The sequence below is a fragment of the Mya arenaria genome, chromosome 9 (genome assembly GCF_026914265.1).
Source record: "Mya arenaria isolate MELC-2E11 chromosome 9, ASM2691426v1".
Lineage (NCBI taxonomy): Eukaryota > Metazoa > Mollusca > Bivalvia > Myida > Myidae > Mya > Mya arenaria.
Genome location: NC_069130.1, coordinates 68112277 through 68135417, shown reverse-complemented (window position 1 = coordinate 68135417; position 23141 = coordinate 68112277). Strand labels below are relative to the sequence as shown.

The window sequence follows — 23141 nt, the reverse complement described above, 5'->3', positions numbered from 1 at the left end:
GTCTTGCAGAAGACGTAACCCCCTGTTGTTCCTCATCATAGACACCGCGGTCTGAAACACTTCGTGTTGATACCGCACGGCGGTGAGGTTTCCGTCAATAAAAACTATGTTAGTTTTATGATGTAAAGACACACCGCAAAATTATGTACACAGATATGTCATGTCGATGCATCGACGCTGCATTGCTGTGATCAACAGTCAGGGTGGACACACACGTTATTAGACTTGGTCAAATTCAACCGTGGGTGGCAGATTCTCTTTTTTTTATGTATTGTGACATTTACATTTTACGCGTCATCACATTTATTGGTTTTTGTGTGTTTAAATCTGATCGTTTATGAAATGTAAAAAATAAAACAACATACCGTATATCTAAGCAATATTTGTTGAAAATTTCAGCCAAATCAGGCCAGTATTTACAGAGATATGAGCATATTTATACCTGTATATTTATAAGTTTTGTTAAGTGTACATTTCAAATCACCTTGTTTTATACATTGTATTCGCCTATTAATATGCATGCGGTAAGTTTCCTTAAAATAGAAATATGGTATTATTCGTCTATGTTTCCTGCATGAATCGAGCTTTTGTTTGGTAATCAGATTCTCCCCAAATGTTGTTTGTCCAGGATATATACGCCAACCACTTTAATCATGCCTCGTTTCAAGCCTGACTGTCGACACTTAATTTAAAGTTGGTTATTGTTCATGTATAACATGTATAACATTTGATTTGGAATACAGGAACCAGAAAACACTAAGTATACATTATATAGAAATTGCCCCCTGTCTGTGACGAACTGCTACCGTATGCCATCGCGCAAGACCCAGTGTTCATTCTTTCTAATATAATCAAACACAGTCTGACATCTGTTTAAGTCCATGAATAATAATAGTATTTCATTTTTTATCAACATATGCTATTCAAGTATTGTGTATGTAACCATATCATATCCTATTTTTAGTTTTTCGCGTCCTCATTCGAACATTCTTTATACACCAAATAAACTGTCCAATACATTCTATCATTCGTATTTCTGATATAACTCCGAATTTCCTAGTCTACTTAAGCTTTTAAGTGAACAACTACGTGTGCCATTGTGTTGAGCCATTGGCAACATTGTTCTTTTTTAATCTATTTAGACCATTAAAAAGAGTGTAAGTCTGTCCTTGCACAGCGTCGCATGATACTATTTATTTTTGTAAGTACATACTAGCAATCTTTATCCATTATATTGAGTAATCTACCCACTTCTGGGCCAGCCATTGTTTATATCTGCCACTTCACGTGATTGAAATCATTAAAAATCAGTAACTGCCTACTGCTGAATTACTAAAAGAAATGTATTGGCAATACAATAATTTGACAAAACATAATCTTGACCATTTAGAAAGGGTTTTGTTTGCTTAGTGAAATGATTAAAAATACAATGGCGGCCCCAGGATTTGGTGTTAGAGGTGCAATTCTGGTACGCACATATGGACGTGTGCCCCCTCCCAAAGAATCAAAGCGCAGCAGGCACTGAAGTATCCATAGATCGCTTAGTATTAATGATGGGTGACGCAATGATTGTGATTTAGTGGATTAACATTTATGACCAAAGGTAAATTCGGGTTGTGTGAAAATCTGCCAAAACTTTTTATATTTGGTCATTTAGTAACACAGGTGAAATACTGACCAACCCTGTGTGCTGTGTGCCATTGAGGCAATAATTAATCAAGTACATCAGTGGGGCTTTAATAGTAAACCTTAGGAAGAACCGAAGTGCCTATGAAGCTACATGTAGTTATGCGACACCTTATGGTATTGTTGTCTCTCATCTAAATTATGTTGATAGTCTTCCATCGATATCAAATATTTTGACTGGGCATAGGAATAGGAACGTACTTCATAGTGACAGAAACATCAGAGATTGCAACAACATATAAACAGTTAAAATAGGATTTATTTGTGAAATAAGAATTGGTATGAACGTAATGTATTATTTATTTTCGAAAAAGAATTTTCATCATTATCATATATACAGGTTTTTAATATAAGAAATAAAAAAGAACATTATTCAAAGTCGTATAATTAATGAAATATGTGGTGTGATCTAGATGAACAGAAAATACACTATTAACAACATTATATACAAACATAAGTAAGCAGTTTGAAACAAACATTTTCCAGTTGCTCCAGGATTGATTGTAGAATGCACATGAACGATATTGAAGAGTATTGAGCAAGATGACATTATTTCTTTATTTCAATTTGTGTGACAATTCTTTAAGTGCCGATTTAAGTGCATTGCTTATGTCAAGAACCTTTGGCCTTGAACTGTGACATTGACTCAGCCCGCTTGAAAATTGGCTTTTTTTTTGGTTTGAGTTTTATGAAAATTCTTCGAGGGGTTGAATATAAACTGAGCAGACTCGAGAGTGTGGCAGACAGACAGTTAAATAGACATCACTGCTTTAAAAAAATTGCCTCTCTCTGCATAGCATGGCGGAGACACAAAAAACATATCAAAATTTAAGTGTTGGTTTAATACCAATTATCATTCAAGTACATTTTGTAAATTTATTTCTTTTCACTAGCAAAAGTGTTAACATAAAGCATAACTCAAAAAGCAATATAAACGAAGTCGCTTATATAAAAACCTTGCGAAGTAACTGACCAGCAGTCCTATTTATAACTGACTGTGAAAAGTAATATCTATCAAAAAGTATTGGTCACAAAATTGAATAATTAAGTTTCTCACAAAACGAATCACAGAAGAATGGTTGTCCAGTGAACACAAGCCACTAAGTTTTGATCTTAGAAAGTCATCAAAATTAGGATTTAGGTACACTTTCTTCAACTACCGTTGCTGTATAAACCGATGAGTTTGATCAAGTCCACACATTATTTAACAAGAGCAAGACACCAGGCTTGTGGAAATTTCAAGGATTGCTTTGGCTTCATGTATAACAAGGATATTACCATGGTGAGCTATCGTTCTCAGGCACTCACACAACTGTCACCTTACACAATACAGAAATCATTCCTTTCTTTACTTGAACTGTGAACTTGGATTTGAACACATTGGTGGGTCCTTATGTGACAAAATAAAAACCACTTTATCCCTGAGATAGAAGACTCATATCTAATCACATTTTTCACTTTTTTCCTGCACCAGGAATCTCCTTGGTCTTTACATTTCTTTTTGCTTTCTTTTTTAAATCATCAACATTCTTGTCACCACCTTTTTTCTTCTTTGTTTTTGGGTTTGACCTTTGACCTCCTGTGCTATGATTTGACCTTTCACCTTGACCTGACGTGGGCAGTCCAAGGGCAGATTTGATTGAGTCCACAAGAACTGCTTGTTTATGCTCTATGAACTGTTTTCTGTTCCGAAGCAGGACATGGAAACCTGAAATGAAAGGGAAACAATATTACGAAATGTTTGTAAATTTCTATACTTTTCTTCATGTGATAACATTCCGGATTTGTGTGACAACTGATACAGTAGAAGTTGTTCTTCTCAGGTAGCACATCATTCACATCACTGGCAGTGATTAGGCATCTACACATATTATCTATCATAATTGACATCAAGTAAAACATTTAACAAAGGCTCTTTTTAAAGGCACAAGGCCTTTCAAACACTTAACAAGACACACAAAGTACAAAATCAGCACAGACATACCTCACATGCCTATAAATATCATTATCAATAAATGTTAGGGTCACTGCCTTAGAATGGCCACTTTTTCCTCACTTTTTGTTTTAATTAAAAGGCATGACATAAGTGGTATGTTTCAAGTTGATGCTGTTTCCTTGTTTTTTTAACCAACCTCTTCTGGTAGAGAAAGATTTTTGTAAACAGACAGAGGCGGGTCAGAATAAGATTCTAAAATATTCTATCTCTGGCCTATCTAAGACATAACTCACCCATTCCTGACGCCATGGCATCTCCTTGTCTGTTGAACTTGTTTAACTGGAAATTCAATGATACAGGAAATGACAACAAGCAGTTATGACAAGATTTGTAAACACTGGAGTTCTACATATTAGTTATTCCAACATATTAGTTCAATTTATGCTTTGAAAATGAATGTTTTCCTGATAATTCACTGCCATTAACACACATAACCAACTCTATAAACTTTTAACAGTGCTATATAATTATACATATGTAGATATAAACATGACATGTTTGTTATAAAATGTAATTATAATATGACATGGGTATCGAGGACAAAAAATTAATCCATTCTAACAGAGATGTCAATCAGAAACAATGTACATTGAAAGTATGAAAACATGAATCTCAGAATGTTTGTGTAAAGTGATGGTAGTTGCAACACTTTCAACTCCTTAAGTGACTTGCTTACAGCAGTCTCGATTTTAAAGACTGTGTATTGACAACAATGGTAGGTGCAAGACTGTCAATGCCTCTAATAACCGGCTTACAGTAGTCTTGGTTTCATTTAGACTGATTGTTGACAGCAATGGTAGGTGCAAGACTGTCAATGCCTCTAATAACCGGCTTACAGTAGTCTCGGTTTCATTTAGACTGATTGTTGACAGTAATGGTGGGTGCAACACTGTGAAAGCCTTCCACTTCTTAGTACATACTTAAGACGTTTTCTATTTCCATGAATCACAAAGACATGTTTAAGATACGACCAGAAAATATATAAATACACTTCGGACGAAATATGGAAAAAGCTTACTGGACAAAGGCCATCTGTGCCAGGGCTGTATATCTGGGAAACCTGATCTCCGGTTCCCGCATCAAACACATCAACTGTTCTCAACTCATTGCCTGAGCCTGGAAACGTCTTGTCTGGATAGCGGCCACATACAACCAAATCTTGTAGGGGATGCCAGGTTGCCTGAAAGAGAAGTTCTCTAGGTTTTGTTCTTGTTTTGAGGCATTTGTTACTTTATGAGCATTGACCAGACCACTGCAGTCATTTGCTTTATATAAACCATATCTGTCCCACAGATGATAAAATAGCAGAAAAAAAAGAAAATTGTCGAAAAATGACATAAACTTGGTATTGATGTGTACAATGCATTGAAACTTACTAACTGAAGTACCACATAGTTTACAATTTATTTAAGTTGAGCAGTTATTTCGTATTTTTCCATTAAAAAAGATTACTGGGTATGTCTACCAGGTAGAATTCATTCCTTATGCGTGATCGGCTAGTCAGTGTTATCACGTGATATTACCGAGGTAGGTGTATAGCTTAATTATGTCACCCGATTAGAGTGAGCCTTAAAAGCTCAGTTAGTAAGAAGTTGGACTTCAATTTTGGGGACACGGGTTCGAACCCGTTCACCTACACAATTTTTTTTTACATTTTGGTCCTTTTTTTTACAATTTTGATATCAAAGCGTAACACATTCTATTAGATAATTGTCCTGAGATTCGTTACAGAAACAACCTTTTTTGGTGCCAATCTGTGACACAGTCACTTTAAAGGAACAGTTGTACATGTTATACTCTTAATATCAGCATGTCCTCATTCCTGGCAGAAGGGAATGATCATGATAATTATGACATGTTCATTCAATTATTTCACCTAATGAATGCTAATGTAAGACTAACAATGTCTGGATTCACTATGAACTGTTGGGGCTTTATTTGTTTTAAATACTTGAAATAGTTTCAGGCAAGACTACAACACAACTCACTTAAACAACACCAGAGACACAAAGGTTAAGACCATGCCACTGTATTTTTACATGGCAAATGGAAGACTAGTCTTCATATTATCATAACATTTTAGTAAAAACACATCTTGTCATGTACAGTCGAAGACAGAATTGGGCTGAGAAAACAGCCTATAAATGTCACAGAACCATATGTGGGCACAATTTTAAAGCTCAAGTCTGGAAACCACTGTAATTGCTTGCCAGTCAGGGTCATTTGAGCTTCATGTATCTGGCCTGGATAACTTCCATACTATCTGAACTTAAGTTACCATCATGACATTAAGGGAAAAAGTTTTCAAATAATCTGGGACCAATATAATCCTCCTTCCAGATATGCTGTGGATCATTTTGAAAATTGATACGGTACTTCCAAGTTTCCAAACATGTTGTTCACTTAAAATCAAGTCATTATTATTATATTTATAAATACATTTTTATAAAGCTGTTTCCTACACAAACCTTGAAAGGTGTGATGTGCTGAAAGAACCTATGTGGGTGCTCTATCTTTGTCTCCAGATGCCATGATGGGGATCGGTACACACGGAGTTCCCTCCCCTGGTCAGTGGTCAACAAGCGACAACCATCTGTCTCACTGAAGTACGCTGTAACACAAGTTTTGCATCCCTTGAGTGTCTTAAGACAAGAACAAATCAGGTTCATTTTAGTGTCATAAGAACACATCAAATCAGGTTTTCAAACGTGCAAAAGAAGTATTCAAAATAATTGACAGAATGTTTTTAAATATCCATTAATTCAACATTTCCAAGATTTTTTCTTTTCCATTATAAAAATGTCTTTTGGCCTAGGTCAATTGCTATAAATGTCCAAACCACTTTAATAATTATTACTTGTAAACATAATTATGAATGATGTTTTACATATAGTTGCAAATAAATGGGGTCAAATTATTTAGGCTAAACTGATGAGAACAAAAATTAACATCAACTTAAGAGCAGAAGGATTGATAATTAAGTTAGGAAAACAATTTTCCACAAACCTGCATTCACAGGTGCATTATGGTTAAGAACTTCCAAAGCATGTTTGCGGTCACCCATATTCCGAACATCCCAGAGTTGCACAGTTCGATCAACAGAGGCTGTACAAAGAAGCCAATCCTCACGTGGAGAAAACTCTACATGTGTTATCTTGTTCTTATGAAGACGAAACTCAAATACCTGAAAATAGAATTGTTATTCAGTGTGAAATGCATAAACACTACATATGGCGAGCTCTCAAGACTCGGTAAAGTTGTGTAGACATAATGCAATTTGAGAGCATCACATAAAAGCCCTCTTTTTCACGCAACAATATTAATCAAAACAGTGTTAACCAATTAAAAATAGAATAAGTCAACCAATAGAAAATGAGCTTGAAAGGTTAAGCCATGCCTCCAGAAAAAGTACATGATTTATATACAGATTTCTACGTGAAAACCTAAAATCAAATAGCACTATGGTATCTACAAGGCAGCAACATTCTCGCCATGGAGACCTAGGTGTGGTTCTATGCTAGGGTTCCTACATACAAAGATTCTCAAGTTTGAATTCAGACTTAAAACTGCAAATCTCTATTCTCAAATCTAATTGTCACTTTTTTCCAGCAGAATATCAATAGTGAAATTTCCATTTAAATGTTCAACTAGGTACTTTGGTATTTATAATAATTATGTGAAAAAAGAATGGTCTACAGTACAGAATCTGCATGTGGTGGAAATCAGCACAGTTTATTATTATTGTCCAAGTTTCATTAAACAATGTTCACCAATATTGAACTTGGGAAAACAATCAAACAGTTGCTATATATATAAAACATAACTGGTAACTAGAGAAAAGATAAACCACAGTCCAAGTTGTATGCCTGAACATGCCAGTATGGATGGACAGAGAATCCAAGACCAAAAGGTACAACATGAACATAGTTTAAATCTAAATCAGACCTGAAAATCCTTATTTCATTTTAAATTTCCTTTCGACAAGAATATCAATAAGTCTGAAAATTGTTTAATTCTGAGTCTGAATTTACACTCGGATTTCAGACCCTCTTTGAACATGGGCCAATAGATTTATTATATAAAGAATTATTCCCCATCCCTCCCAACAGTAGTTTTAATCCTAGTTACAAAGTATAAGGAAACTGACCTTTCTCCCCTCCGTAGACATCATGTGGAGGATACCATTGTTTCTGCCTGCAGCTATCAAGTATCGACTTGCACACACATCCAAACTGCAGTACCAGTGACTAAAATTCCCGAATTAAACACTGTAAGATCAAAGAACTATGGAACAGTCAAAATCTGTGCAACCTTATGTTTAACTTGTCTATTTTCCAACGATTTTGAAACAAGTTATAACAACATTATATTAATCCCTTTTGTAAGCCAGGTGTTAAGCAGAAGTGTGGTCGAGTGTGTCTGGGAAAGCTGAAAACCCAGATGAAACAAAGTTGTACGACTTGGTGACCACATACCATAAACACATGTGCCTGAGTCAGGAACTGAACCCAGGAAGGCTTGGTGACCACATACCATAAACACATGCGCCGGAGTCAGGAACTGAACCCAGGAAGGCTTGGTGGCCACATACCATAAACACATGGGCCTGAGTCAGGAACTGAACCCAGGAAGGCTTGGTGACCACATACCATAAACACATGTGCCTGAGTCAGGAACTGAACCCAGGAAGGCTTGGTGACCACATACCATAAACACATGTGCCTGAGTCAGGAACTGAACCCAGGAAGGCTTGGTGACCACATACCATAAACACATGTGCCTGAGTCAGGAACTGAACCCAGACAGGCTTGGTGGCCACATACCATAAACACATGTGCCTGAGTCAGGAACTGAACCCAGGAAGGCTTGGTGGCCACATACCATAAACACATGTGCCTGAGTCAGGAACTGAACCCAGGAAGGCTTGGTGGCCACTGAGTCAGGAACTGAACCCAGGAAGGCTTGGTGACCACATACCATAAACGCATGCGCCTGAGTCAGGAACTGAACCCAGGAAGGCTTGGTGGCCACATACCACAAACACATGTGCCTGAGTCAGGAACTGAAACCAGGAAGGCTTGGTGGCCACATACCATAAACACATGTGCCTGAGTCAGGAACTGAACCCAGGAAGGCTTGGTGGCCACATACCATAAACACATGTGCCTGAGTCAGGAACTGAACCCAGGAAGGCTTGGTGACCACATACCATAAACACATGTGCCTGAGTCAGGAACTGAACCCAGGAAGGCTTGGTGACCACATACCACAAACACATGTGCCTGAGTCAGGAACTGAACCCAGGAAGGCTTGGTGACCACATACCACAAACACATGTGCCTCAGCCAGGAACTGAACCCAGGAAGGCTTGGTGACCACATACCACAAACACATGCGCCTGAGTCAGGAACTGAACCCAGGAAGGCTTGGTGACCACATACCATAAACACATGCGCCTGAGTCAGGAACTGAACCCAGGAAGGCTTGGTGGCCACATACCACAAACACATGTGCCTGAGTCAGGAACTGAACCCAGGAAGGCTTGGTGACCACATACCATAAACACATGTGCCTGAGTCAGGAACTGAACCCAGGAAGGCTTGGTGACCACATACCATAAACACATGTGCCTGAGTCAGGAACTGAACGTAGGAAGGCTTGGTGACCACATACCACAAACACATGCGCCTGAGTCAGGAACTGAACCTAGGAAGGCTTGGTGACCACATACCACAAACACATGTGCCTGAGTCAGGAACTGAACCCAGGAAGGCTTGGTGAAAAACGAGAGCACTAACCACTGTACTTACCAAACAACCTCTTACAGGATATCATGCATCAGCATGTAATGAATGATTACAAAAGTAGTGATGTATAATCATTAATGTTAATCAAGTGTATATCAGTGATATGATTTATCACTTATTGCTTGAAATTGTGTTTTTCATCAGAGACAAAACTTGAGTAGTAGGTACGATCACAGGCATCTGAATCATTGTTTGTCACTAAAATGTTGTTTAAAACTATTTTGGGTACATACAATGAGATAAAACAACACATCTGAAGATATTTAGTGTCTTTAATATACAAAAGAGAAACGAGATAAACAACACATCTGAAGATATTTAGTGTCTTTAATATACAAAAGAGAAACTTATGTATATCAAAGACACTAAATATCTTCAGATGTGTTGTTTATCTCATTGTATGTACCCAAAATGGTTTTAAACAACATTTTAGTGACAAAACAATGATTCAGATGCCTGTGGGTACGATTATCTCAGTGGCAAAACATACATTTTTATGTTATTACCCAGGTGGCTACTTTGCATATATACAAGTAGCCAATTCATATTTGAAATACTTTCCAGAACACTCTGACTGAAAATTCATATTCCTAATATTTTGTCATAAACAAACATTATTGGCATGAGTTTTATTTGAGTCCAAGACTTAACATAAGTTGATTATACTTAAAATGAATAAATTAGAAAGACACTAGCATTTGTTACAGTTTGCTTTCATAAAGTACCAAGATATCTCAGATAAAAACAATATTCATTGAACATGCTTGTTGTATGCTGAGTGAATACATTCGCTCCAAACAATAACCTACTCTAAACAGTTCATAGTGTCGGCCAGTGGATTTTCTGATGATGTTTCAATGTCATGAAGGGTCACTCTTCCATTTATAGATGCTGTGATAATCTTTCCACAGTCCCACGGCCAAAATTTCATTGCCTGACACGATCCACCTTCTCCTATCTTTAGTTATAAAATGAATAAAATTCATCATGAATGATCTATGGCATTTAAAAATATATATATAAGTTCACATGCTGTAGAGTTAGTCAAAAAAATAAAAGGGCTAGTCATGTTTAACATATGCGTAAAGAATGCTTTTTTTAAATCTCTTTATTCTACAGCATGTGAAACAATCCAAAGAATGCATCTGTAAGTGTTTTTTTGTAACTTAAAATACTATTTAAGCCAAAAGCCTATATGACTGGCAAGTTAAAATAATCCTTAAGACCAGGAAAATCTTAACAGAAAGTAATAAAAATGTTGTATTAAAGTTTCACATCAAGTTACACATTGATAAAAATAAACAAGCTCCGCAAGCACTGCAAGCCCCAACAGCTTTCCGGTCTTGCTAAAATTCTTGATTTCTTTTGACAAAGTTTGTTGAACAATACTGATCCCAAGCTCAAGAAGAATTTGAGTTTGTATAATGAAGTCAAATTTTCAATGAATGGTTACAGAAAACATATACAGGTGCATACTTTTACTAACAATCAAAAACATAACTTACTCAAAAGAGTTCATAGTATCTGCCAGCACGATATCATGTTGAGGGTCAAACTGGTGAAGCTTAACGGTCCCGTTTATAGATGCACTGACCACCTTGTCTGAATCCCAGGGCCAGAATTTTACTTCTTGACACGAACCATTTGCTCCAGTCTAAATGGAGTTATTTTAGGACATATATATATAAATACTATATATATATTTTTTTATTTAATTTCTAACATAAAAGATAATCTGTAGCAAGTTTCTCTTCGCATGCTAACTGTGGAAAAGATGTTAACAGTTCAAATCATTATAAAATGTAATACCTGTTGAAAAGTCTTCTAACCATATATGCACTTTTTACATTTTGTTTTGTTTTTAATGTGAAATCAAGTGTGACAATTCAGGAGTGTTAAACTAAGTTACTGACAGCTGGTTCAAACAAATGTTGATATATGCTCAATTATTGTCTTTGAATTTCAAGATTTCCAAATCGGGTTCTAACACAATTCCAAAAAAGGCTGTAGCGTGATTGGTTGATTTCAAGGTATTTAATAAATGTTAAAATATCTCATAAGTAACAATGTATGCACGAGTCCATGTGGTCAAGTGGTTTTTTGCTATCGGTTTTCTATTTTCTCTTGACAGTACATGTGTGGGGTTGAACTCGACTAAAATCCTTTTTATTTTTTTATTATTATTTTATTTTTATTAATTGCATTTTTTTTTTCAGTATCAAACACTATTCAAATTATAGAAAAAGTGTTTTTCAGATGCAATACCAGGAAAACTAGTTTTGGTGTCAAAACATGAGCGAGTACCTTTAATCACCTACAGAACTCAAGAAAAGCGTATACCCCTGTGATCATCTTATCCTCCCCAACTCCCTCTGTATCCCAGAGAAAGATGTCTCCACCCTTGGACCCCACACACAGAATGTTCTGCCTTGTTGGGTGCCACTCAAGGGCTGTAACTCTCCGGTCAAACGGGCTTGCAGTTCTGAACAGTCCCAGTTCTTTCGTAAGGGTGATAATTGGGCTTTGGAGTGACTGAATAGGAAAGAATAAAGTTATTTATCTTTAAAAACAGTTTAATTTTGATTCGTCACATTTTTCAAAAATTGTCATCTTAAATTTATACTAAGAGTAATTATAGTAATACCTCCAACATGAGATACATTTTTTTTAAATTTTTAACATTATGTAAAGAACTAATTTAAATTTTTAAAGTAAACTGTAACTGAGGCTGCCATGTTTTCTTTAACAAACATTATATACTTGAACTTGAATTACTTGGATAAGATTTATATGTAAAATGAAGTATAAAAATATATATCAAATTGTATGTGCATGACTTGTGTTCAGTTATCTAAACTTCACAATCATGTAGTATTATAAAATTATTTAAACAAAGCAAATTAAACATGTATACCTTCTGTAACTGTATTCTGTTTTTGAAACTCGTGCAAAAGTCTTGTAGGCTATGAACAGTGTCAAATCTGTTAGAATTCCTGAAGCTGATGGATGTTTTGGATATTTCACTTTGTTTCCCAAAGCCTAATTTATTTAATTGATTAAGAAAAGGGTCATTGGTTTGACTTTTTGAACTGGAATCTGCAAAACTGCATGTAGATGTCGTAAATTTTGTCCTCCCACTAACGATCTCTGATGGGCTTTTTCTGTCTTCTTGAACATGCCCTAAAATGTTTTTGCTATTACCCTTTTTTAACCCAGCTTTCCCTTCTTTAACATTGGTTTCACCAGCCATGTTACTAAGCGGCTTTTTCACAGATTGAGTACCGGCCTTTGTATGCCTTGGTGTCCGACTCATGACAACTGCAGTGTTTGTGTTTTCTACCCTGGACCTTGTTTTCTTCTTTGGGGGATGAAAGTCTGCATTCTCATCATATTCTGGTACTGCAATCCTCCTAGAACTCTGCCTCAGAGATCTTTCCATGGTTTTTCCTAAAAAAATATGGAATTATTATAGCATAAAAGTTCAACAAGTTAAATAATTTAATAATTAGTCTTGAGGCTGACTGCTACTGGATGTGTTTCAGTACAATATGTTAGATTTCCCTTCACTTAAATTCATATGCTCGATTGATTTATTTCACCTGTGCCTTTTTAATTTTGGAAAAAAAAATAATTTGGGCAAAATGAGATCATGTAACATAAACAAGAACGCCCCTGATGGAAAACAAAATAATGGGCATAACTTGACAATTATTAAGCCTTACTTATTATACATGTCCACTACATATTGTCTCTTGCAACAAATACATGTCTATCTATGAATCTTCGAAAACAATAAAACAAAATCTAAACAAGGAACATTGTCAAAATCCATCTTTTTTTTTTTAGATGTTACCAGTATCATACAAAGGGCAGTGGTACATGACATGCCAACAATCTGTCATAGAGTCATGGAAATAATCACTGAACTAGATGTATTCAAACTTTGTTGTTCTAAGTAAATATTGATACATTTTTTCACGCTCTGGAAAATTGTAGCTGATTAATATAGCAATGCCTCAATAGCATTTTTTCTTGTGTAAGATCCAAGCTGGTATGCTTCTTTAAGGCACTTGAGGATTCTTCCCATTCATAAAATAAACATATCCATTTCGGCATGAGCTCTGCTAAGACACCAACCAAGGACTAAATTTCTACATGTAGGCTTACAGGGAGTTATTATTTTCTGCCTGGCTATTTAACCACTAGTTCTGGTTTTAATAACTTTAAGGTTGATATTTATTTTTTTGATGTTTACTACACATGAACTCGTCCCAAGAGGTAATATATATAATGTGTTCGCTGAAGTTCTTTAGCTATATAACCACAATTGCCGAGATGCATAAAGTCTTACTCTTGTCCAAATTAATGCAAACTAAAATGTTCATCTTTCCAATTACTGACACTGACCAGGAGAAATGGCAATACTGCCAAAGAAGATTATATTGCATTTTATCTTGTTTAAACAGCTATGATTTTGTATTTGCAATGACTACCTTGACACCGTTTTAAAATAATGCACCAGTCAATTGTAACCATGGCCCCCCCAGGTCCGGGGGTATACCAGGGATAGCCGGGAAAATGGGCCGTGTTTTTACCTTTCAGGTGGCCCCGCAGTGCCGGGTGAATGCGGTGGTTTTGTCTTCGCTTTAAATATAGCTCAGAATGGGCCTTACCTAGGGTCTCTGGGGTGCGGGGGCATTTGGCAGGGATTTTACCATCTGTTCGTCGCTGTAGGCCGGGGTTTTTAGCCGGGGTTGGCTGGACTGAAAGTCAAAGTACCCGCTATTCCCCGGACCTGGGGGGGCCGTGGTTACAATTGACTGGTGCATAACCAAATAGAACTTGGAAGAATATGTAACTCAAACTATATAATTGTTGCACTTTAAGTATTTTATAATAAAACAAAAAAGAACAAGTTGTTTTATAAGTCTTGCATGTACATCTTCATAATGGAGAGTCAGGCTTGAGTCTCCTTCACATTTAGTGACTTACACAAAATTCAATCCTGTGGGACAGTATCAACAGGGGTGGCTACATATTATTGAGGAATTCATAAAAAACTATGACCTGTGTAGCATTTTGAATTTTTATTTTTCAATTTTAATGGACTATCTGGTATCTGTATGGATACGTCAAAGCTACCAATACTGGCTTTCACTTGACGGGGGTGTGCGCATAAAATTAGTTTTTATTTGTCTGTAAGTAGAGCTGATTTGAAGCAATCTATGGTTGATGAATCTACCACACTGTCACTTAATTGATTCCACTCTGGAACAGTTCTCACGAAGAATGAGTTCTTGAAATTGGCTGATCTACTATCTATATTTGAAAAGCACTGTTTGTTATTATTCACTGAGTTTTCCACAATGTTTTTGGTGATAAAGTTTTCAAAACGTTTAGCCCTAATTGTTCGTTTCGGTCTCAAAGGTGTGAGATAGTGTTCAATATTGATGGCCGGTACGTGCCCTTTCACCATCTTGTACAGAAAGGTCAACCGCTGGTGGCGACGTCTCTCTTGAAGTGGGAGGAGGTCTAGTTGGGACAGCATCTCTGTGACCGCACCATCATGTCGAGAGCGGTAATCCCTAGTGATGAAGCGTGCTGCCGATCGCTGGATTTTCTCTAGTCGGTTGATGTCACTGGTTGAGTAGGGGTCCCAAATGACGCAGCCATACTCGAGCTTGGACCGAACTAGAGCCAGGTATGCGTTCCTCCTGCATTCTTTTGGACAGTACCGGAGGTTGCGACGTAGAAATCCAAGGGTTGAATTGGCCTTCTTTGCTGTGTTGGTTATGTGGTTATTCCACTTCATATCTTCGGAGAATGTTATGCCGAGGTAGGGGTTGGTTTCTACACGTTGTAGTATGGAGTTGTTGATTTGGTAGAAGAAGCTGGATTTGTGCTTTGAGCTCAGAAGGTAGCACTTCTTCGCGTTAAACTTCATCCCCCAGTCATTGGCCCATTGTTGTAGAGCGTCTAGGTCTTGTTGCAGCTGTTTGTGGTCTCGGAACGAGTTAATCGCCCGGTATAGCAGGCAGTCGTCAGCAAAAAGTCGGATGGTGGACTTCACTCTCTCGGGCAAGTCGTTGATATGGCAGAGGAACAGCAAGGGTCCGAGCACAGTGCCTTGGGGGACGCCGGATCCAACGGGGACTTGCCGGGACTTCTCACCTTCAACGACGACACACATTTCTCGCAGAGTCAGGAAGTGGGAGATCCATTTCAGTAGTGGTCCTCGAATTCCATAATTCTCTAGCTTGAGGAGCAGTCGTTGATGAGGCACTGTGTCGAACGCCTTGCTGAAGTCCAGTATGATGGTATCCACCTGCTTGTTGCGATCGAAATGCCCAAGGAGATCATGTGCAGTGACGACGAGCTGGGATTCGCACGAGTAACCCGACCTGAAACCGTGGTTCAGAGATGTAAGAACGTTGTTGTTGTCTAGATGGTTGAGGATGTGGTGGCAAATGATGTGTTCCAGTAGTTTGGAGACAACGCAGGTGAGAGACACAGGACGGTAGTTCTCAGCAGTGTGACGATCCCCCTTTTTGTAGACAGGCGCTACGTTGGCATTCCTCCAGTCATGGACTAAGACATTATAAAAAAGTTTACTCATAATGATTGAAAATTTAATGCTATTTCCAGGTACGTAAATATAATTATAATACAGAAGTGCCAACTGAAATCTGGTCAGCATTCGAACAGAGAAAGGAAGACACATTGTAGCATTACACGAAATGCTACTCTGGTTAATTATGTACCAGTATAAAAAATGTCTGAACAGTTTGCAGATTTAAACTACTTAAGTCTTTATATTACGAGTTGTAACTTTAGTGTTTCTAGAAGCCGAGAAAATGTGAAGTTTCACATAACAATTAATTAAATAAAGCAATAGTTAATAATATACCATAGTTCATACATTTGCAACAAGGAGAAGTAATGAAACTCACCTGATATATGTACCAACAAGAGCAATGAAACGATGGTTATATAAACAATATTTTGCGGGAAAATCAGCTCCGCATGATTCTTATTGCGCGAGGTCGAATTTAGGAAAAAATCTTTAGACTGAACTGTAACAATCGTTTTACACTTTTTATAGCTTTTCCACTTAAATTGTAAATACTTGTAATTTTTTTAAATGTGTATTTGCGAAAATTAAAAACATTTTATAAATTCGTCCTTGAGGCTTAATTAGCGTCCTTGACCTATCAAATTTCTGTGGAGGTCGAACCGGCAGAGAAAAAAGATCCGCACTGAAAAATGTCGTCTCAAAGAAAGTTTTTCGTTGGTGGTAACTGGAAAATGAACGGAAACAAACAGAGCGTTGACAAAATTATCGAATTTGTGAACAAAGATTGCGTTGATCCGGACGTAGGTATGTTTATTGTTAAGGTCAATTCGTTCCCGAATACCTCGAACCAGGGTTTACGGAACCACAGGGGCAGGTTGCGTTGTTTTGACACACCACGCCCCCCGTCCGTTTTATTTTTTATTTTTTTTTTATATATTTTTTTTTTAACAAATTTTAGTAAGAATATGATATGGTAACTGTAACTTGTGAAAATTGGCATTTTATTGTCTTTGTAAAGGGCGACCACTTGACCCTGAATTTCCAGGAAACTGACTCATTGTTTGGTCTTAAATGATATATAAAGGCCATTATATAACCAAATACTGGTTTTGCCTAGGGAGCGAGACGTCGTGGGTTCGATCCCTGGCCGCGTCTTACCAAAAGACGTTAAAAGTTAGTACAAGTAGCTCCCTTTCTGGCGCTTGGCATTTAAAGGGTAGTGCTTGGAAAAGTAATCAGTACTGGTTTAACCCAGGAAAGTTGTACCCCGTGTATCGGTGCTTTACACTGAGCACAAAGGGGTCTCTTCGAAAAAGAGCTAGGGTATAGCACCCGGACTTCCTTCTATCCCACCACTGTCTCTTCAGCATGCTGTCCCTTCAGCAAAAACAAAGGACCCCGTTGGAAATAAGTACTTCCACTTTCACGGGTTATCCTTGACTGTTAGGTCTAAAGAAATACATACATATCCTTTAAAAATGCCTTAAAGAATACAACTAATTACTGGAAACACAATGTTCCCTATTATATACATTAATGTCCAACTCCCAAATCTGAAACTGTAATATGCTTTAATCCAGAATCCCAATAGGAACAACTTGTTAAAAATGGCATCAATTTGTATGTGAAGCATTTGCCATATTAATTGTGAAAAAATCTGCCCACATACAATGTTTGGACTAGTGTAGTACCCAGCAACCAAATCTCCTGAAACTGGAACATGTTTGCTGTATAGAATATGGTTTTCATTTTTCATAAAATGCAATCTAAATTGCAGCCGTTTAACCACTGTGATATTTCCTTGAACCTTTAACCACTGTGATATTTCCTTCAACAGTTGAAATAATTAGTATAGAATATAGTTCTTTTCTTTAATAAAATTAATTATTAAATGAATTTGCAAATTTATGTGTGTCAGTTTCAATATTTTTTCAGAGGTTGTTGTTGGTCCATCAGCAATCTACCTAGACTATGTGAGGCAAAAAGTGAACCCAGCCGTAGGAGTTGCGGGACAGAACTGCTATAAAGTTGCCTCTGGTGCTTTTACTGGCGATAATAGGTACACATGTTTATTTAAGCCAACACTTCGCTTCATGTCACATCATGTTCTTGAATAATCTTGTGTCTGATGTGATGATGTAGCTCCAAATGTATGTAATACTCATAAAACTTCACAGGAATGTAATTTAGCATGGGCAATTTTGTATTTGTGATTTCTTCGAAATATGCTTTTTCTAACAATAGTTATGGCCCTTGACAAAGTTAAAAAAAGTCTGAAAAATTGCCACAAATAAATATATATTTAGATACATAACAGAACTTAAATTATTTGTGATATTAGAGAATTGTGACCCTACCGGTAAATCTCCTCAATAAATGGGAAGCATAAAAAGATGAACTTTTTTAATGTTTTTTACATCAAACTGTCTTTGAGTGATTAAATCTTACATCATTTTTAGTGCGCTATAATAATATATGCTAACATATTAAAAATAAACTGACTATCGAGAAATTGAGTCTCAGCATGTTGTTGCTTCTACATGCGTTATTTATCGACTCTGTTTCTCATATCTCCACAGCGCAGACATGATTAAGGATGTTGGATGTGAGTGGGTGATACTTGGTCATTCAGAGAGGAGACACGTTTTTGGAGAGTCAGACCAGGTACACAGTGTTCTCAATAAGGACTGGCTACTGTCCAGTTAAAATGGCAATTGGGCCGGTTCAAATTTGGAGAAAAAAAGTGATTTTTTTGCGGAATAATTATTAGCTGGTCGGTAACTTAACTATTTTATATATGGTTCAACCTAAACTTATTGGGAACCCTGGGTAGTGAGTTAATGTCATTTATAAGTTTAAAGCTATCAAGATTCAGGTAGATCACAAGGGTTTAACTGATAAAAAGAAAAAAATCAGAATTTTTCAGAAATGAAAATTAATATGCTTTGAATGAAAAATAGGCTTTTTCAGATATACAACTTTAGAAATAGAATTTGTCAATATTTGTAAGGCCTGCTGCCTCCGTTGTGCTTTGAACTATTTCTTGCTTTTTAAAATATAGGAGAAAAGAGTGTACATGTAATTCATATACACTTAGAATGTATAAAGCTATAGAAAAATATGGTTTGCAAGCAATACTTGAACTCACCTGACTGATAATCACCCACTCTTGTGACATGTCAGTTGGTCCGTATCAAAAATGCAGTTATAATATTTGTGACGCCTGATTAAACGTTGCTGAAATATGCATATCCATTTGGTTTCAGTTGGTAGGTGAGAAGGTGCAATACGCCTTGAAGACGGGGCTCAAGGTCATAGCGTGTATCGGAGAGAAGTTGGAAGAGCGGGAGGCTGGCCAGACTGAAGCTGTGTGCTTCCGACAAACGCAGGCCATCATTGGTAGGGAGGAGATATTGGGTTTCTTAAGTAACTGTTAAGTTTTGTTTAAGTAGGAAAAGCTGGTGTCATTATAAAATATATGTCAAGGTTTTGTCATGGTCATTGGACATTTCTTAAGACACTGTTCAAGATCTTCATATTAAAATTGTTACACTTTGCCAGTGACAAAATACACACATAGGAATTTTATTGTTATTATGTTAAGTCCTGTATTTTACTGACAAGAAAACAACAGGCAAACATTGGCTTTCACTGAACAGCACTTTTGATTTTTTATCAACAGAATTTGAGCCCTTTATAGACAAGTATTATCATGCAATATATTTGGTCATAATATGATAATTTGGTACCATGCAGGTTTCTTTCTAGGTTAATTTAAGCAAGTGGATGGATTACACACTGCCTTTAAAAAAATATCAGTAATTTAAAAAAAGAAAAAAATATATTGACCAAAAAAATGAATAAACTGACACAATAAATTAACAATTACCAATAGCTGTTCAACTTAAGACCATATTACCATATTATTATCTAATGAGTTCTACGGAATTCTTTAATTTTACTCCAGACTGTATACAGAAGTCAGACTGGGCCAACATAGTTATTGCGTATGAACCAGTCTGGGCAATCGGCACAGGAAAAACTGCGACCCCAGAACAGGCACAGGAAGTCCATGAAAAACTGCGCAAATGGCTGAAAGAAAAAGTATCTGCGGACGTGGCAAACAGTGTTAGAATCATCTATGGAGGTAATGGAGGCATTTTAAGTGTTTCACTAAAATGCTTTCCAGGTTTGTCCAAAGTCTCAATTTTATATAGCAGGTTTTGTGTAAGAATTGGCTTATTTTGATGACTGGCATTGTTATCTATATATATATATTAAAATGGTTTTCATTTGGGACTTTCACAGATTTCAGGATTTCCAAATGAACACAGCAGGATGTAATTAATCTGCTTGAAATAAGTAATTGTTCAAGTCAACATTTCACAGTGTATGAATTCTGTTGATCTGTTATCAGTTATACAGTTGTTTAAATATAGTGGTGTGAGCATTCTGATAAGAGTAGTTTTTGAGTCGAGTCTATGAATTAGAAATCATTCGATATAAAAAAATGGGGAAAAAGTTACTAGTGTGACTATTGTGTTTCACTTTCTGTACAAATATGGGTTTTATGTATCAAACCGTCTAAGCTAACAATATATTCTAATGTTGTTGTTGTTTTCCTTTCTGAATGCAATCATTAGTTGAAAAATATCCCACAAAGATATCCTGAAAGTGTTAAAACATTTTAACAGTACTTCAGTTTGAAGAAATCTTGATTGTCCAATGTTACCATTAATATACAATCAGAAAATCCGAGGTTTTAAATCCCATGAATTTATTTTGAAAATATTTTTGCCCTGTTTTTCAGGTTAAACAGGTTAAACACATTTAGGTGAAAGAAAATATTTATTATCCAAAAACTTGAGTTCTACGGTATGCAAAATATGTGATAGAAATGATGTTGTCTTTAAAATCGAGTTGAAATCAGTTAAAGAAGTTTTAAAATGTGTTATATCTATTTCAGGTTCTGTAAATGCTGGGAACTGCAAGGATTTAGGAGGCAGGCCAGATATTGACGGATTCCTGGTCGGCGGGGCATCTCTTAAACCTGACTTTATTACTATTGTGAAAGCACGTAAATAGAGGACTACGGAAATCTTAGTGTTACATGAAAATCTTAGTGTAAGAGTTGTTAATAAAACTGGCATATGTGCAAGGATATGAACACTTTGCAAGTTATGAGTTCTCCCAGATTTCTGCTTGGTCTCTGTTTAGGCTTTTTCAATAACTATCTAGGAAGTACACACTATACGCTGAAAACGCTTATAAAGCTCATGAATAAAACCATTCTATAAACTGCTATTTGGAAGTGAATAAAGTCTTCTACACAATTTTATTTCATATTGTTCATTTCAACATGGGCTTCTTTGTTTAGTATTAAAATGCTTCACAGGATATTATTATTAGTAGTAGTTTTTACAACACTGTGAGAGGAATTATTTTCAGAAATTTCAGTACACAGTATTAGATACATGTATTGTGCCATTGATTTTGTCAATATCATGTAGCTCCTACTAGTGAGGTCTCAATACTCTGTTGTTACTTATGTTGTTTTTTGCATTTAAGTGCTAGATTTTTATGTATTAGTTCATTTTATGTTGTTTTAATTATAAATCAATATCTTGATGGTTACACATTTCCCTTGGGTTAACACTTAAACCCAGTGATGATTGAAAGGATAATAAATATCTACATGAAAGTACTATCTGTTTATTATTCTGTTGTTGTTCAGTTATACAATGATAATCATAGGAATTTGGCATTGTGCACCTTTCCATCCATGGTCTGGACCCATAACTATGTTACTAAAAGACTTTAAATGTTATGAAACTTGCACCAGCTGTGTATAACTACAGTAACATAAGAGGTATTACATTTTGAGACTTGTCAATTGTACTATTTTAGTCATTGACTAAAATTAATGAATACATGAGTGTGTCACCTTTTTTACTGTACACTCTTGCGCACAGTGGTAAGAAATTGGCTCAGTGTGAGCATTACTTGATAAGCTCATAGAGAGCTGAATTTTCTACCTTCTGTACCCTGTGGTAGGAGTGTGTAATACACCCGAAAGTTGTGACTACATCAGTAATGTTAGAGTCATTGCCCTTTGACTACTGACTGGAGCTTATTGCCCATTCGTAGCCATTGCTATGTACCTAACGAGCAGAAAATCATGCAAATAAGAAATTAATGCAATGGTTTATGTGCAAGTTTCATCCAGATGGGTTAATACCAATGAAGGTTTTGCCCTTTCATTAATAGATCAAAACTTATATGATTCTCGTCAGAGGCATTACAATGTAATCGAAAAAAAGATATTGAAAGAGTGTCAAATATCCGGCTGTGATGACCTTGCTCTGGGCTTGTATTCATAAAAACAGACATTTTCCTAAGTAAAGCATCTCAGTGATCTCACTTTTCATATGATTGATTCATATTATACAGGTTCTTTATAATGTAAAACATACATTATGTTCACTGACTCAATATTTATGCTTTTATGTAAATTATATAACCTACATTTCCAGCCAATGAAATGCCGATAGCTATTCTTAATCATTAAGATTTCCACCTTTCGTGGGTGTTGGAAGTTCCGCCTACTGTCACTTGACCGATTCAAACTCCCTGCCCGTCAGGTTTTGAGTTGACACTGTATCAGCCAATGTAGTTGTATTCTAAGTCAGTTAGATGACCTTAAGTAATATCTTGATGATTAAGAAGGACTCGTTCTCTACGCTCACTCCGCCCATTCTTAATCGCTATGAAATTACTTTGTCATCTGACTATTACTTAACACTTATAGATATTTTTTAATTCAATAAAAGTTTTTAGGAAATCCATTTGGGTAAGATGTTTTATGGCAACTTGCCATGTAGTTGATAAAAACTGTCTATCAAGAACCATTTCTATATACCTTAAAATCTGACAGAAGTACTTGATCTTACATGCTAACGCAGAGTGTATATAGGATATATGTTATTGTATTGATGTAACTAATGCAACTTGTATGAAGTGTAATGTGCACTTGTGGTCAGGACAGTTACATATTTAGGAGTTGGTCCCCTTTAATTTG

The 23141-nt window shown here is 36.3% G+C and overlaps 2 protein-coding genes across 3 annotated transcripts; one reads left to right on the top strand and one right to left on the bottom strand.

Moving 5' to 3' along the window:
- Positions 1–1933: 1933 nt before the first annotated feature.
- Positions 1934–16536, bottom strand: LOC128245575 (DNA damage-binding protein 2-like). 2 transcript variants are annotated; one of them, XM_052963774.1, is made up of 10 exons: positions 16440–16536; positions 12404–12936; positions 11830–12021; positions 10995–11143; positions 7830–7929; positions 6689–6866; positions 6151–6293; positions 4701–4862; positions 3916–3961; positions 1934–3394 (listed from the first exon to the last, which is right to left on the bottom strand). In XM_052963774.1, the coding sequence occupies exons 2-10, from the start codon at positions 12926–12928 to the stop codon at positions 3141–3143; spliced, it is 1749 nt and encodes a 582-aa protein (XP_052819734.1). In that variant the 5' UTR covers positions 12929–12936; positions 16440–16536; the 3' UTR covers positions 1934–3140. The 2 variants fall into 2 exon arrangements, with proteins under 2 accessions (XP_052819734.1, XP_052819733.1); XM_052963773.1 differs by lacking the exon at positions 10995–11143 and adding an exon at positions 10299–10447.
- Positions 16537–16684: 148 nt separating this feature from the next.
- LOC128245398 (triosephosphate isomerase B-like) lies at positions 16685–21767 on the top strand. Its single transcript, XM_052963538.1, has 6 exons — positions 16685–16867; positions 17999–18122; positions 18643–18727; positions 19330–19462; positions 20031–20210; positions 21030–21767. The coding sequence occupies exons 1-6, from the start codon at positions 16753–16755 to the stop codon at positions 21146–21148; spliced, it is 756 nt and encodes a 251-aa protein (XP_052819498.1). The 5' UTR covers positions 16685–16752; the 3' UTR covers positions 21149–21767.
- The last annotated feature ends 1374 nt before the right edge of the window (positions 21768–23141 follow it).